General features: G+C 39.2%; 1 protein-coding gene across 1 annotated transcript in view; it reads right to left on the bottom strand.

Annotated features, from left to right (window-relative positions):
* Positions 1–1453: 1453 nt before the first annotated feature.
* MMRN1 (multimerin 1) overlaps positions 1454–15709 on the bottom strand; it is a 40305-nt gene continuing 26049 nt past the window's right edge. Inside the window, exons 6-8 of the mRNA XM_005418129.2 lie at positions 10668–12647; positions 4843–4989; positions 1454–3723 (exon numbers count right to left, since the gene is read on the bottom strand). Of these exons, the coding sequence (XP_005418186.1) occupies positions 3302–3723; positions 4843–4989; positions 10668–12647 (2549 nt within the window). The 3' untranslated portion in view covers positions 1454–3301. The remainder of the gene's footprint in view (positions 3724–4842; positions 4990–10667; positions 12648–15709) is intronic.

Genomic DNA, 15709 nt, shown 5'->3' with positions numbered 1-15709 from the left:
CCCAATTGAGCTGCTAGGTAGATTCAGTTTTGCAATTGCCTCAATGCACTTATTATCCCACTGTCAAAGGTACTTCATCACCAGGTATCCACTGATTTTGGTGGGATTTAGCTGCAGTGTTGCTCCTAAGAGCTGCTTTTAGTCACTGCCTGAATTCATGGTTATAATGGTTTCTTTCCTGCTTGCTGCCACTGTTATTATCAGGGAGAAAAAAAAAATTGAAAAAGAAAAATCCCAGAGGTAGGGACAGACAGCAATAGCCGCGAGACAGACGCGGGCAGGCCTGGGTTAGCAGGGGAGCTTGGCACGAGTTGTGCTGGCTCTGCAGCTAGAAATGGCACATGAGGAAAACCAGCTGCTGGTTTCAGTGTGAATCCCAAGCGTATGAGAGGCTGGGTTCAGCTGTAACTCACTTAGTATAGGTGAGGAAATGATAACACAAACTCTGGAATAAATTGGATGGGCTTGTCAGAGCCAGAGCAGACAAAATGTTGCCATGGTTATTGAGTCACCCAAATAAAGGGAACACTGTTCACTCTGAAGTACAAAGGCTCAGGATGGCTTTGTGGTCCCTCACAAGGGCTGTGGGCAGAGATGAGCGTTCAGATTTGCTGCCTGCTGTCATTAGGGAATGCAAATCAGAACATGAAGATGAAAGCAGAGGGGCGACAAAGTGCCTCAGGAACCACCTATCCTGGGTGATGCCTAAAAAGTGCTCCTGGGATTTCAGGCTGATTGTTGCCTATTCTGCATCACGGGTAGGCTGACTGATTTTATTGATCCTCACTTATTTTTCAGTGGTTTGCATTGTGAGTCCAGCCAGCTCAAGTACAGTCATAAGCCTGTAAATAAGCTTCAGTGATTGATACAGAACTATCTTCACAGTTAACAATCTGCATTTTAGTTTTTAAAAATAGACAAAGTCAACGATAACTACTTTGAAGACGTCTGAAGAAAGATTGGAATGGATTGTAAAACAGTATAGAAAGGGGAGTATACATTTATTATCATTTTAAAGTATTCATTTTCCCCATGTTTTAAATAGGAAAATGAGAATCAGTTTCAGTGCAATTTCTATTAGGGAAATTAGTCTTCTAAACGTTACTCATACATATGTGGTCTTAATCAGAATTGTTACTTTAACCCAATGAATCTGTTTTGTGAGAGGAGAAAAAAAAAAAAGGGTGAGAAAAGAGGAAAGAAAACCAGTACAATGACACAGAAATTATCTGATTGCTGGTGGAAAAGAGTGCCTGTGAAGATGAGGACCCAGCTTGAAGGATTTAGAGGGAAGGGCTGCAAGGGCAAAGAAAGTCACATTAAAACAGAGATACAGACTCTGGTGGATCATTTTAATTTCATCTTGAGAGTAATTTTCATGCCATTTAGCTGTAACCACAGCAGGAATAAAGAGGACTAAGCACATCAAAATGACAGCATCATACAAGGAGGCAGTGTGGCTTATGTTCATTATATTTGATAACATTCAGTGATACAGTAGGCTGAGTTAGTGCCATATCAAAGATTTAAGTGTTTACAGAAAAATTGTGGTATGCAACAGGAGGAAAGGTCTGTAGCACACTCATTCAGTGTCCATGGTACATTAGGAACCCATTAATTACAGAGAAGAAAGGATTTGTGGTCACAGAAAAACCTCAAAAAAAAAAAAAAAAGTGGGTTTAGATTGAAAACTTTCATGAATTCTTAACTACTGTCCTTAACCACAAGCCATGATAAGATGCCCCCTGAAGTTGGACGGATGCTCTTGAGTGCTGCATATTTCAGGTAGCCAGCACATGCCCATGGACAAGCTCTAGCACCTCTGCTTCTCGTGGGGAATGCTCATTTCTGTTTGGAACAGCAAAATGTACACTTATGCACCTGAGGGAAGATATTGTAGATTCTTTTATCCACATACAGCATGGCAAGGATTCAGTAATTTCATGGAAATTCATCTTAAGATCTTGTAAGGTCCATTAAGTAATACTAAGAAGAGAGTTGATGATGCTCATGTGTTTTCAAGAAAAGTTCCTGATGGCGGGAAACAAAATAATTCAGAGAGCACCAAAACATTCTGTGCTTCAATAGATTGGCATAGATCATAGTTAGATTTTTTCCCAGCTTTTAAGAAAAGGGAGTGAGAAAAACAGAGACATAGAAAAATCTGGTCAAATACCATTAACAAAGGCAATAACCAGAAACAAAGCTGGCCAGTCACACCAGGGGACAGGATATCAAGAAACTGCAGCAGCCTGGGACTTTGCAAAGAATAAGAATAAAAACCTGAGGGTCTGTTTTTTCAGGCAGTCAGGCATCAATTAAAAATATTTCTTTATTGTATTGGTGCTTGAAAAATCACATGCAGACTAAATTTAATTTCATCTTGCCTCAGTAGTTAGTGAATATAATGCAGAAACAAACAATATCATAGATTTATAGAATTCAAACTCAGAAAATACTTTGGTTATATAATTTAATCTTGCGTACTTTATAGGTCAAATGCTAAAATCTGTGTGAAGCCAATATAACAATGTTTGCTTGAAACATATTACCCAAGCAAAATCCAGCTGTGGTTTAAATATTTCAAGCAGCAGAGAGAATCCACCAAATCCATTATGATGTTCATCCTATGACTAATTTAAATGCTAAAAATACCTTATTTCTAATCTGAATGTATTCCTCTTGGGTTTTTTTTTTTTTTTTCTGCCAGATTCAAAAAACCTATTTTATCATCATACTGGTCACATAAAAAAATCATGAATTAATTAAATACTGCCATATCAAAATATGCAGTGAATAATGGTAGGCAAAATGAAAAAAATATCTTTTTTTTCCAAACAGAATATATACACATGATTATCAATGGATACAATGAGCTAAGTAGTAATCCAGCATCTGAGTAATCAAAATCTATCCATCACTTTTGATTTGCAGTCAGGATATAAAGGAATGATCAAATTGATCTTTCTCTTGAGAAGTGATTCTCAGCAATCTCGTGTAAGCATGTCTATGCAATGGAACAGCAGATCCATTGGAACATCCAGTTCCAATGGAACAACATCAGATTTGTGCTTCCCAGTCATATTGATATGAGGAAGATGCTTTGTTTTCCCCATGTCCAACCTGTGGGCTCCTTGGGGTTGTGCACATGGCTACAACCAAAGAACATCTTGGAGGATTGGCACTAGAAAAGCCATTACATGGGAAGTTTCATGCCCTTCAAGAAGCAAAGAATTTAAATCCAAAGCTAAATTCACCTGCAGGTTGCTTCATCTGACTAATAGCTCACTTTTAGGACTGATTAGGTACGATACAACAAGTAACCACTGAATGTAGTTACAGGTGGGTACTTGGCTGGTATAGAGCCAGTTGCCAGTCTGAGCCAGACTTCCTGACCGTAATTTAACTCTAATAAAGCATTTCCACTAATTACTCTGTCAGTGTACTTGCTGTTATTAATATTTTCAGCCTGAAAGGTGAGTTTGTCTATCCCATCAATGACCAGATAGCCAGAGGCACGTGGGCTGAATGATTCAATGGTATATTCAAAAACATAGACCCCCAGGTATGGAACATGGAACTTCCCAGTTGCTGGGGCAAACGAGGCGCCGTAGTTGACGTCCAGATTGTTAAATCTGATGGGTCCTGGAGTTGTCATTCCATATGTATGAGAAGCAAAAAAAGCCACCATAGGTGCATATCTGTATGATCCTTTTGAAAAATCTGGAAAGGAATAAAGAAAAAATTTAAGTGATGTTACATGGCAGAAAGGCAACTTGGACCAGCCAGAAGACCAAATGCAAATTTTCTGATGTCACATCATCCTGTGTATGACAGAACTTGAGCAACTGAAACATAGTATTCCTGCATAAACATATCTTTTCATATTATATAAAAAGTAATTTTCTTCACATTTAGTGCTAGGTGTATCCACAAGAGAAAAATTTAGCAACAGCAAGGGAACTTGATGTTTGTCTATACTATGTTATCATTAAGGGTGCTTTGTTTCCGCCTTACACCCCCTCCTAGTTTTCCCACTCCAGGATCTCTTTCATGTGAGTGAGCTGAAGCCAAGAATTTCAGCAGAAATCTTAGGCAAACAGCAAGGAGGTTTAGCATTCATGATGTTAAATGAGGGGATAACAGTATATGGGTTTCTCTTCAAGCTGAGCCTGTACAATATCATTCCCTGCCTCTGTACAAATTCTTTCATTCACTACTCATATGCTGTCATGAGTAAAAATCAGCCAAATGACTGCTGAAAGATGCATAAAATTCACATTTCGTGTGGCCTGGGTGTAAATTATTTATTGTATCTATTATGCTGAATAAGCATAATTTTCACTTTTTTTTTTTTTCTTTTGGAATCTTTCAAGGGGCTGCATCCTTTGCTGATGAAAGCCGGAGGCAGGCCTAAAATGACTCCTTGAGAGCACAGTCCCACACCTTCTGGTAGCTATTGGTATTTATAAAACATTTATGGCTTCATTGAAGATAGTATTTCCCAGTGATGTGATTTTACCACCCCCTTCAAAATAACATCACATTCAAATGTATCTACTGCACACCCTCCCACTCTGCACATTTCATCAGGGAGCTTTTCCAGCTATTATCACCGGTCCCAAACCAATTTAATCCCATCATCTGGTAATATTAAGAAAAGAGATCATGAGTCACCCGTGGGGATTGATGTCTTCAGCACCAAAACACAGAGCTTTGCTGCTTGAGTTGTCACTCATTAAAGCGAAATGTGAGACCTCTGACCAGCAAATGCTGTGTAATTAGGCCCTGGGGCAGAGGCCTGCACTGATCCTGGATTGCACTGCTAAATTCTGTACTTGCCAACACTCAGGGAATTGTCCTTCACCAGCTTCACACTGCAGTTGACTCCTCCAAAGGGGTGGCGGCAGGCGCAGACAAAACTCTGTCTGTCATTGACACAGGTTCCTCCGTTCTGGCACGGGGAGCTGGCACACGCTGAAAGCTGCCCTGGGAAAGAGAGGAGCAAACCAAACAGCCTCAGCTGTAATGTCACAGCAGGGACAATTCCCAAGTATGCAGTAATTTGGAAAGGCTCTTTGACAATTCACAATTTCTGCTGAAGTTCTTCGTGAAGGCCAACTTCAGTTCCTGTCCAGCCTTCCCCTCTACCTGAGCACGGCATACCTGCAGCTATCCTCCAAAATATTCAAGGTTACCTGTAAATTCTGAGCTCTGCTGGTCTCAGAGGGTCAGGCACATGCAGTAAGAAAGAAGAACCACCAAAGAAGTTAGATCAGACTGCTCTTTCTGGACTGAGCCATCTTATCCTTGGTGTACCAGAAGAGATTTTGTACTGCTGCTGTACAGCTTGGACTGTCTTGTCTATGACATTTTTCACCCAGGCATGTGACAAATATTGCAGGAGACCCAGACTCCTGGTGATGAAAGGTCCTAAATGCTATCCCAGCCATTTCAAGTACTTGTCCGTAAGTCCCTAATTCCAGTGTACCCATCAAGGTTGTTGTAGAAGTTTTGGACTGCAAGCAAGAAAAATGATACCAAACAGGTGCCTTTGCAGAGCACCCTCACTGAGGATGTCCTTGCCTCTGTTGTGAATGAGGTATGAGCTGGCCAAATTAAACTCAGCCTATACAGAGAAATCTGTCAGGCCAGAGCTGCTGAGCTCTGAGACAGTAATTACTGAGTGTAATTGAATAATGTGTTGTCCTAGCACTGTTTTGGGGGGAGAAAATTCAGGTCATATAAAAAAAATAAATATTGCTATGAAAAATTCTGAACACAAAGCATTCTGAAATCACATGTTTTTGCTTTCTCTTGGTTTGGTCAAATAAAAGTCACATATTTTAGAAAACAGCCCTTTTCTTCGCCAGGAACTACCAGCAAAACTCTGGAAAGAGAACTCCACACAGTTCTGTTATGGTAAATCTAGGTTGGTAGGTCAGAACTGAAAAAGTCTTGCATAAAAGTACATAGCCAGGAAAATGTTGACCTGGATTTCACACAGATATTTCAGTAATTCCAGTGTTATCTTGTTTTCCCAACCAGGTATTTCACAGACTGCTGCATTAAGGCAAACTGTTTCTGTGAGATATTTTAGTTCAGTGAGCAGAATGCTGAGGCACATTGTAAAGTGACACTTTAATTTGCTCTGATATAGCATACGGGTTTATAAACACAACAGTCATTCTTTTCACAGAAAATAATGTCTATTCTGGAATGCCTGAAATAAAGCAATTTAGGACTGTCATGACTGGGGTCACAGCACAGGCAACTGGACATGAGAAAATAATGGTTTGCTTCTCAGATAATTTTTTGCTACATCCTTCATTGAAGTTATTTTTCACTCACATTCACCAAGCACCCACAACATTTCACTGATATTTACCAAGCATCCACATATTTGCCAAGTGTCAAAGGAAAGCAGAAAAGGAAGGAAAACAGCTGATTGTGCTGACTGTATCATACTCCCAAAATACAAAGCTTCCTGTAAGAACACAGCAGTCTCTCTGCTAATTGGCCTCTATTTATCATAATGAAGAAGTAAACCCAAGAAACAGGAAAAAGATCACTAAAAAGAAATGAGATTGAGACTAGCCTTTTGGAAGTCTGCTGTGGTGTGGTTCTGCCCAAACTCAACCTTGGAGTTAATTCAAATTCATAGCTCTATCTACATTAAATTAACCATCCCTGTGAAACACTGCTTAACAGCAACTGGGAAGCTCCTCCATGTGCTAGAATAGGAGAAGTTGTATGAGATTTGAGTCAAATTAGGATTTTCAGAGCAAGAGGCAAATTCTGCAGATCTCCACTGTGCCAATAATCTCCACACAACTATGCTACAATAGCATCTTTCTGCTGTCATTTCTGGCTGAATTTGCTCCTCTGCCCAGTATTTTCTCTTTTCATGCTGAAGAGTATCCTGAGACACTATGTCTGAATTATCTCCTTGGGGTAAAGATACCAGAGGGTGCAGATTAGGAACAGATCTTCTACTAAAACAAATATTTTATTGTTGATTATTGTTTCACAACTTAGTAGTGTAGATGAGTAAAAGAGAGAGACTATAAATTAAAGGCTTAAATTGTCACTATTACTAGCAGAGAATAAAATGCAGTTGCTAATTAAACTTGGTATGGTAGTAATGAGAAGAGCCAGTTAATGCTCAGTTTTGCTACTCTCTGGGAAGGCAGACAGTCAGAAGCTCTTTTGGGAAATAGACTGCCAATGCTTGCACAAACAAATCTCAAACAAATAATGAAGCTCTCTCAGTATCTACCGGGGTTTTTTCAGAAGCAAAACAAATATTCAGCAATTTAATGGTCTCCTTATGGAAAAGACTGACTCCAGTAGTTCAGCTTGGAAATTCTTCTGAGCAGGAGGCAACCTAAAAACATATTCTCAGTATTCAGGTATCAGTACCTACATCTCAGGAAGCCCCAGGAGACTGGAAGAACCTGGGTAACTACTAAACCACTCTGCTCACACAGGGTCAAACTGGTTGCCAGCCCATAGTTATTAATCACCCCTATTTTAGCACCCTCAGGCTGACAGTGGGCAAAAAGTAAAGAGGAAAGGACTGTGCCCTCCAGTTTTGGGTGGGGTGGAGTGTCAGGGCCAATCTGAGCTACTTGGACTCCAGCAACTCTGTTTCTCTGTTAAACAGAGGTATCTAATAATTCCTGTAGGATGATTTTAGGCTCACCAAATTAAAAACAACACAACAGCTTCATCAACCCATTAGTCTAAAGAGGAATTATGCAAATTTGAAGCGTATGTCACCAAGCTGAACTGGAATACCCATCTCATTTGTTCAATTAAAACACAAGATGGAAAACATTTGAATAGGTTAATATTTCACTTGAAATTAAGGCTTGAATGATAAAGCAACAATAGAAGCTTGCATTTCTGTTAGGAGTTAGAAATCTTTTTGTGCGAAACCAAAATCAGAAATAAGACACAAAGAAAGTGAGAACGAATTGAAATTACCTCTCATACAGGTGCACTGTTTTAAATGCACAAATGTAACACAGCTTGACTCCCAGTTATTCATGTTGATGGGAGGGTGGCATAATCTGAATAAAGCAAAACCCACAACTGATACAAGACATGCAACAAGAGAGTGCACTCACATTTGGAAAGCACAGCAGCCTCTAGAATCCCTAGAGAGCAGCACTAATAGCAACAGGAAAATGGGAACTGAGCTCAACTGCCCTCACGCTGCATCACTCATTTCTGCAGAACAGTGCATTGCAAAGTAGGACCAGTCACAACCCACACCCAGGACTAATTAACAGTTACTGTGTGTGCATATATATATATTAAAAATATATCTATATTTTAATGTTGTCATCTCCTTTTAGATATTGAAGCTGTCTTAAGATAATCACTTTTTTTATGCATCCTGGGTTGCTGTTACAGTCAGTGTCAGCTGAAGTGTTGGTGCTTTCACCCCTCACACATGTACTGCAGCCTCTACTTGACAGAGAACTTAAGTTTATACCACAATATGGGAAGTCAGCAAAGTTTAATGTTCTTGCATATGCAATGCAAACTCACATTGTTTTCTTCTGATTTCAACCAATTACTTGAGAATGTATTACCTCAGGGTCAAATCCTGAACACATTAAAGCCAGTTAAACCCCTAATCTGTTAGAGTAGGTTCAAATATTGAACATATTGGAGTCAGTGAAAATTGTCATTCACCTCTTCCTAGATTGTTTTAGTTGAAAAACACAATCTAAGATTAAATACATTTTATGATTAGCCAATTATGCCTTAGAATGTCTTCTAGAAATTTTAGTAAAGGCAGCACAAATCTTTGGTGGTGTCCTAGAACTTGCAACAAAAGGCTTTCATGGAGAAGTAAAATCCACCCAGGCAGAAGATGGATATTTGTTAATTAGGGTAACGGTCTTGCTTCTTTAACTTACAGAAATATAATGTATGGCTTTGCTAGGCATGAAATTTGTTAAGTACCAATGAAAAAGTCAGCATAAACATTGCCATGTAGAAACTTCATGTAAAAATAAGGCTTCTCCACATCTGCAAAGAACTACACTTTCTGCAAGCGAGCATATATCCAATGCTATCAAGCAAGTTATTTGTTAAAATTGAGTATAAATACTAAATGGGAAAGACAATTCATCAAAATTGAGAGAGAGTCAGAGCACATGGCGCCTTCCCATGCTCCAGGCAGGTAGCACTAGTGATACTTTCCAACAAAGTACATGGTGTGGGAAGAATCAAAGACATCTCTCATTTTCTCTTCATTTTGATTTTGAACAAAGATTTTGAATTTCCATCCTGTGCAGTGCCAGTAATAGACATAAACCAAAAAGGACTTGAGGAAGAATTGCAATTTTGAATAGCAAAATATTCACATTACTTTGTGCACTTTTAAGTGTGATTGCCTTCTCTAGTAGCTGTGTCCTCGCTCTAACTTAAAGACAACCAAGGACTGAAATCCTTCAGTGGGGATGACTTCCATCAGAAACCAACCTACTCATGAGATTATGGCTTTAAAAAGGATCCTTTCCATTGGTCATTGAGAAATGCTGTCCCTAGGATGGAAAGAGATGAAGAACTCAAGTGGAAAGGAAGGAAAAAAACATGGAAAGGGAGAAGGAAATTACCCATGGCCTTAGGACATGGACAAGAGTAACAGCTCTTACTACCTCTATATCTGCTTGCAATAGGGACCAAGCATTGGTTTAGAAATGTTCTTAAGTTTAGGAGCATTTTACAGAAAATATTCAGGTCTGGATCTTCAAGAGTATCTGGACATGACTCTGTTATTAAGAAATCTTAATTTTAATGTGAATTAAAATCATCTCAGTATTTCGAGTCACTCATCCACTCTTCATTTTCTGTGTCGTGCCAGGAGTTATATTTCCATAAAACATTATCTTGTGCTTATGATTTTCACTCAAGTATGATTGCAGAAGTTACAACTCAAGAGTTTGTACTTCTGTGAATTCATTCATAACTCATTTCACATGATGGCATTTGAATTTAAGTTCAGAAGCAGATCACACTCAAAGTTTTCTTTTTTAAGAATGGCAGCTCCTGCTTAGTGGAACTGCTGTCCAGGTGGAATGGAGCCAAATTTACTTGATTGGCTGGATTCCTGCTTTTTCAGGAACACACTGCTGTAACTGCACTTCTCAATGAAGTCCTGAAGGAGCCAGCAAAAGCCTCATTACAGTCATTTTTGTTCACTTGCTTCAGGTTTTTGATACCTGTCATCCCTGCTGACACTGCAAAGTATGGATGCAACTCCCTATTTCTCTCCCAGCTTGCATACATTTTTTTTTCTACTGAAATTGCTAATTGAGATGCAGGCATAAAATTCTGGTTCTTTAGGTTTTGTCTAAACTGTCAGTAACTTTTCAAAGGTCAGGTTCTCAGCTGAGTGTATGTGCATATATCTTAAACTGATCAGATGGGAACCTATAAAGGAAAGTTAAATTGAGTGCAAAATCTCATAAGCAAAATAAATTCTATTGTAAGCAAGAGACTAATCTCATTATCCTCTGAAACACTCTTCACAGCAGTCTTTAGACTTTTTATTTAGTCTCAGTCAAGTTCTGCCACTCAGCTCATCACAATGGCTACATAATCTTTATAAAACATACTTGGATTTTTAGTAGAGTAAAATGTATCACCTGGATCTATTGCATTATCTGCGTTTCTCTGGCTTCGGCTTGCCAGGCTCATGGTGGCATTTCCTGCCACTTTTTTTGTTGGGGAGGGCTTCTTTATAACTGGTTTTGGCAGCTTCTGAAGTTTGGCGATGTTGTTCATTGCATTTACCATGGATATGTCAACATGCTGGGTTAAATTTGTCAAAATAGCTCCTGCTTTTACTTCAAGCACAGATTCAACAAGCTCCTTGAGGCCTCTCTGCAGCAGGGGGATATCTGGCTGAGCCAATTTAATTAGCACAGGTATGCTTGCATTCACTTTCTGGATACTGTTGTTGGCGTCCTGGCACAGCCCCCAGGCTTCATGAGCAGTCTTGTTCACAAGTGGAATGATGTTTGAGAAACGGATAGACTTGGCTTCCAGGGCCTTGATCCTGGAACTCAGTGCCTGGAGCTGAAGTGAGACCACCTGTTCTTTCTCTGTTGAGGTAGCTTTGGTTTTTTTTAGTGAGACACAGTTGTTTGCCAAAAACTTGGAAATTTTTGACTCTACATTCAGAAGGCGAACCTCATGGTCCTTTGAACCCTCCACAGAGTCAACCAGCTTTTCTTCCAGGCGCCTCATCTCTTGTTGCTGCTTTTCCACTTTTGATGAGGTATCATTTAAAATATGGAAAACTCTACTGAAATTGTGGAGGATACTTTTATCAGACTCCTTGTCGGCAAGATCAGAAAGAGATAGCGCTACCTGTGAAGTAATTTTGTGTCTCTTGTTATAAAGCAGTGACTGGAGGGATTCATTCAACTGTTGGAACTGGGGAATAAAAGCCAGGAGGCTGTCCAGTCCCTCAGCTCTGCCACAGCAAACTTCAGTCTCATTTCTTAGAGCATATAGCATGTCTTTCAGTACATAATTATCTTGAATAGCATCTATAGCACTATTTACTACTATCATGGTCTTGTTTAATCCGTCCTCTATTTCCATGGAGCATTCATTAACACGACTCTCAAACAGTTCCTGATAAGCCTGAGATTCATTTTTAAGTCCTTCCTGAGTTTTGGAAAGTTCCTTCATTGCAGAATTCATTCCGTTAATGACAACAGTGAGGTTTTCAAGTTTCTCTTTCAATTCTTTAGTTTGGATTTGTTGCTCATACTCTGAAGTTAGACTGAAAGGTACTCCTTGTTCAATCAAGGGTTGCAGGATCTCCATATCATAGCACAAGTCATTAATTTGCTCATTCATTCTGTCCATCTTATTGCCCAATGGAAGGAACACATCGGAGAGACTCTTGTTTAGAACAATCACACTCTCTTGGACTGCTGCAAGCTGTGCTTGGAAATCTGTCCTGCTCTCTGACAACATGTCATCACAGACCGCCAGAACAGAGTCTCTCTGAATTTCCAGTGCAACACTGAGATTGCTGATCTTGCTATCTTGCACTCTTAAGTCATCATAGATCTCCAGCACCATTATGCCTTGTCTCTTTACTTTCTCATGCAGTGTGATCATGTACTCTGTAACATTGTACTCCGTGTCTTGATCTGCTGGGGGGAGGTTTTGTCTTGAAGACTGTTCAGCTGATAACAGTTGTTCATGAGCATCTCTCATTTCAGAGAGGGTCTTATTTAAAGATTGATAATAAATAACACTTCTTGACTGTTGGTGCTCCAAGTTTACTTCCAAGGACTTCTGCTTTTCTTGTAAAGCTTTCATAGGCTTCTCACAAGTGAGGGCCATTTCCTCTCTCATCTGCACCATATGACTCTTCAGATCCAGAATGTCAAGCTCTGTTGGCCCACTATCTTTCTCCTGAGCAAGTTTATTTTGGGTTCCATTCAGGTGCTTGACTAGTTCTTTTGTATTTTCAAGGTCACCTGACATGCTAGACATAGTCTTGAAAATTTGAGCCATGCTGTCTTGCATTTCACCTTGAAATACCTGAAAGTGTTGTCTGACTATGTCTTTGATTAAGTCATCGATACTTCTGGATTTGAGACCTTTGGGGGAAAGGAGAAATATGGAAACAATCAAATCAAAACATGGAAACAATCAAATCAACCGCGTTAGTAACATCAAAGTTTTCCCCACAATGTGGGCAAACACAGCACTGCACAGAGGTGAAACACACGTCCCTGCCCAAATTTACCCACATATAGAGTAAAATGTACAGCTGAAGAATGTAGAGGATGCTTACAATTTACATACAGCTACAGTGTTTGAGGATCCATCCCTGTTTCTACTGAAATCAGTAGGGGCTTTTGTCAGTATTCTGAAAGGACAAACTCAAACTCTACATGTAGTACCAGCTTTAACCTCTTACCTAAGCTGTTTCTGAGCACTGAAAGGGGGAGATCTATGTGCTTTTGTGGCTTACTCACAAAAAATGCTGTGTCCTTTCTCCACTAGGAAAGTAAGGCAAAAAAAAAAAATCTGCTTTACAAGATTATGGTCAAGAAATGACAGCAGATTATTACCTTCCTACTGTATTGTATGTGCTAGGTGATGATGCAACACACTGTTGTGAGAACAAAGCAAAATAAAAAAGAATAGCCTTATTGAACAGCTAAAGTTCGTAAAGTGACAACTGCTGCAAGATGCAGGTATTTTAAAGGTAGAAACTTTAAGTCTTCCATACTACAACTCCTTAAATAACTCCTAGGAATTCTGATCCTGAAAAGCACTAGGCAGAGGTGAATGTGTGAACTCTGCCCCAGTGAACAACATGAAAATGTTTCCCATATAGCCTTAGAGAGGTCAAGACAGGCATAAAAGAGTTCTGCATAACATATTTCAATCAATTAGAGCAGTAGTTCTGCTCTGGTGTGAGAATAGAAGGAATTTTATTAATTTATTCTTCAAAGGTAGCTCGTCTGTCCAACTGAAACACTGAAGCATTCTTTGCACAATTTTCATAAGCCCTATGAACATTTGCAGCCAGACTCTGATATAATGATTAAATTTTTCAACCTCTATAATGCCTCAATGACCACAGGTTCTATGATTAAAAGTGTATTGATAAAGGCAGAAATTATCTGTTCCCTTCTTCCATTTTATTCGCAATTAATTCTACAGCCTGAAATTTATTTCTTCATTCCTGAAACAGTGAAGCATGTCTTCAAAAATTATTTGAAGGTACATTCTCAACAAGCACAGTAAAACATCAAGAAATCAGAACTAAGTTTGCTAGCCCAGGCAAGAGCCACATCAGAAATCTGGCATGAAGTTTCCTAAGAATTAAACTCCATTATTGTCACCTGACGTCCCTAATGTCCCAGCAATTTTATATAAAGTATAATAAACAGCAGTGATAATACTGAGATTACCTTTATTATCTTCCTTTTAACTACCTAAAGAGCAAGTCAGTGACTAGACAGATGCATTTACATGAACATGCACATGTATGTGCACACTGAAGTATCTCAGAATAAAGGTGTCCTGACAGCTGAGAGGAAAAACCAAGATATGAATTAATGTAGAAAAAACTTTCCAAGAGATCATTTGGTCAGGTTACTTACTGATGCTGAAAAATGTTCTGTGCTCTGAGACACAATGAGCTGTGGAAAAAAATTTGATGGCTATGGAAAAAACCAAGGTTACTCTAAACCTTCTGTGAGGAATCAACTAAATTTGTTCATCTCAGCAAGAAATCTTGATAACAGACTATTCATCTGTGAGAGGCATTCCAGAAGGTCTATATCAACCTTTTCTTTCTGTGACAGACAAGAAGGTGCCAGCCTCACTCTCCAACTGGACTTTCTGGAATAGCAATTTCAGCTCCATGCAGTTGGATAGTGAGTGTAGTATGGAGCTCAGCTCTGGTTTTCAGGTGTTCCCCTGACCAGGGGAGTGTGGAGCCTGCTAAACCAGAGAGCTTTGGGTTTCTCTCTACCCTGCTTTTTGGCTAGGACAACTGGGTAGCTTGTAAACAAAGTGCAGCAGGGGCTGTGGGAGACCACACAAAGACCTGACCCAAACTTGGTGACAATTGGTTATATTGTTAAGCTTGAGCTGCAAATACATGTGTGCAGTCATGGATGTAACTCAATTTCTCTGTTGCTCATTTTTAAATAGAAAGGTCCAAGCTACCTGTGAACGTTAAAGATCTCTTGCACTTTTTATGAGATTATAAATTTTAATTTTAGCTTCCTGGCTGAAAACCAAAGGGTGTAATTACTCTGTGTCAACATATATTCTCTTTGTAGTTTCAATTATTTGAAGAATAATGTGCAAAATAAATTTATGTACACAGGAGACTGAATTGAGGTTATATATGCAGCTGCAAATGACATTTCTGACTTGGAAGTGATTAACACTCCATTACTGAGTTCATTTTGTAAGGAGTGTACATTTTTATAATGAAGAGGAAAGGTGTATATTAAACATGGAGTTAGAGGAGGAAGAAAATAATAGCAGGAAGTAAGCAGAGTTTTTTAAATTAAAAAGAGCACAAAGTCATTTTCCCTAAGTAACAAATGGCAACAGCTTCCTGAATACTGAAAGCAATTTTTAAAATGCACAACAGGTTTCATTAACTGAACAGAGGAGCATATCAGTTACTCCAGTGAGTGTTGACCTCTGTTAGCAGATGACATGTTTGTGTCACTGAAGTCATAGATGAAACCAAGAATTAAAGACTTTTTAAACCATATTGAATTGTTCGGTCACAATCATAATCAGACCTCATTCCTAACAAACCCTGATACAAAGATGGGCAGAACATTAGAACTTCTGTGATAAGAAAAAAAGAGGATGTATGGATGTCACAAAAGGACCTGGCACCAGAGGAAGAAAATGGAAAAGTAGGTGAAGAAGTAAAATGCCTGACTAGCATAAAGCAACTACAGACTTAAGTGTGCTTTAAAAGCAGGTTGCTTCAGGATGGCAATGGTACTGGGAAACCTGTGGTTTGCTTCAGGTGAGCTTCTAAGAGTAATCTTTAGCAAGGTGGAATGTCCAGTGCTGTTTATGCATTTGAGTACAACTGACTGATATTTTCTGGGCAGAAACTGCAGTTGCCATTTGCCATTGCACAAAGAAGCCAACAGACACACTAACCTTT

This window comes from Geospiza fortis, unplaced genomic scaffold (genome assembly GCF_000277835.1).
Source record: "Geospiza fortis unplaced genomic scaffold, GeoFor_1.0 scaffold11, whole genome shotgun sequence".
Lineage (NCBI taxonomy): Eukaryota > Metazoa > Chordata > Aves > Passeriformes > Thraupidae > Geospiza > Geospiza fortis.
This window is presented reverse-complemented; position numbering and strand designations above follow the sequence as displayed.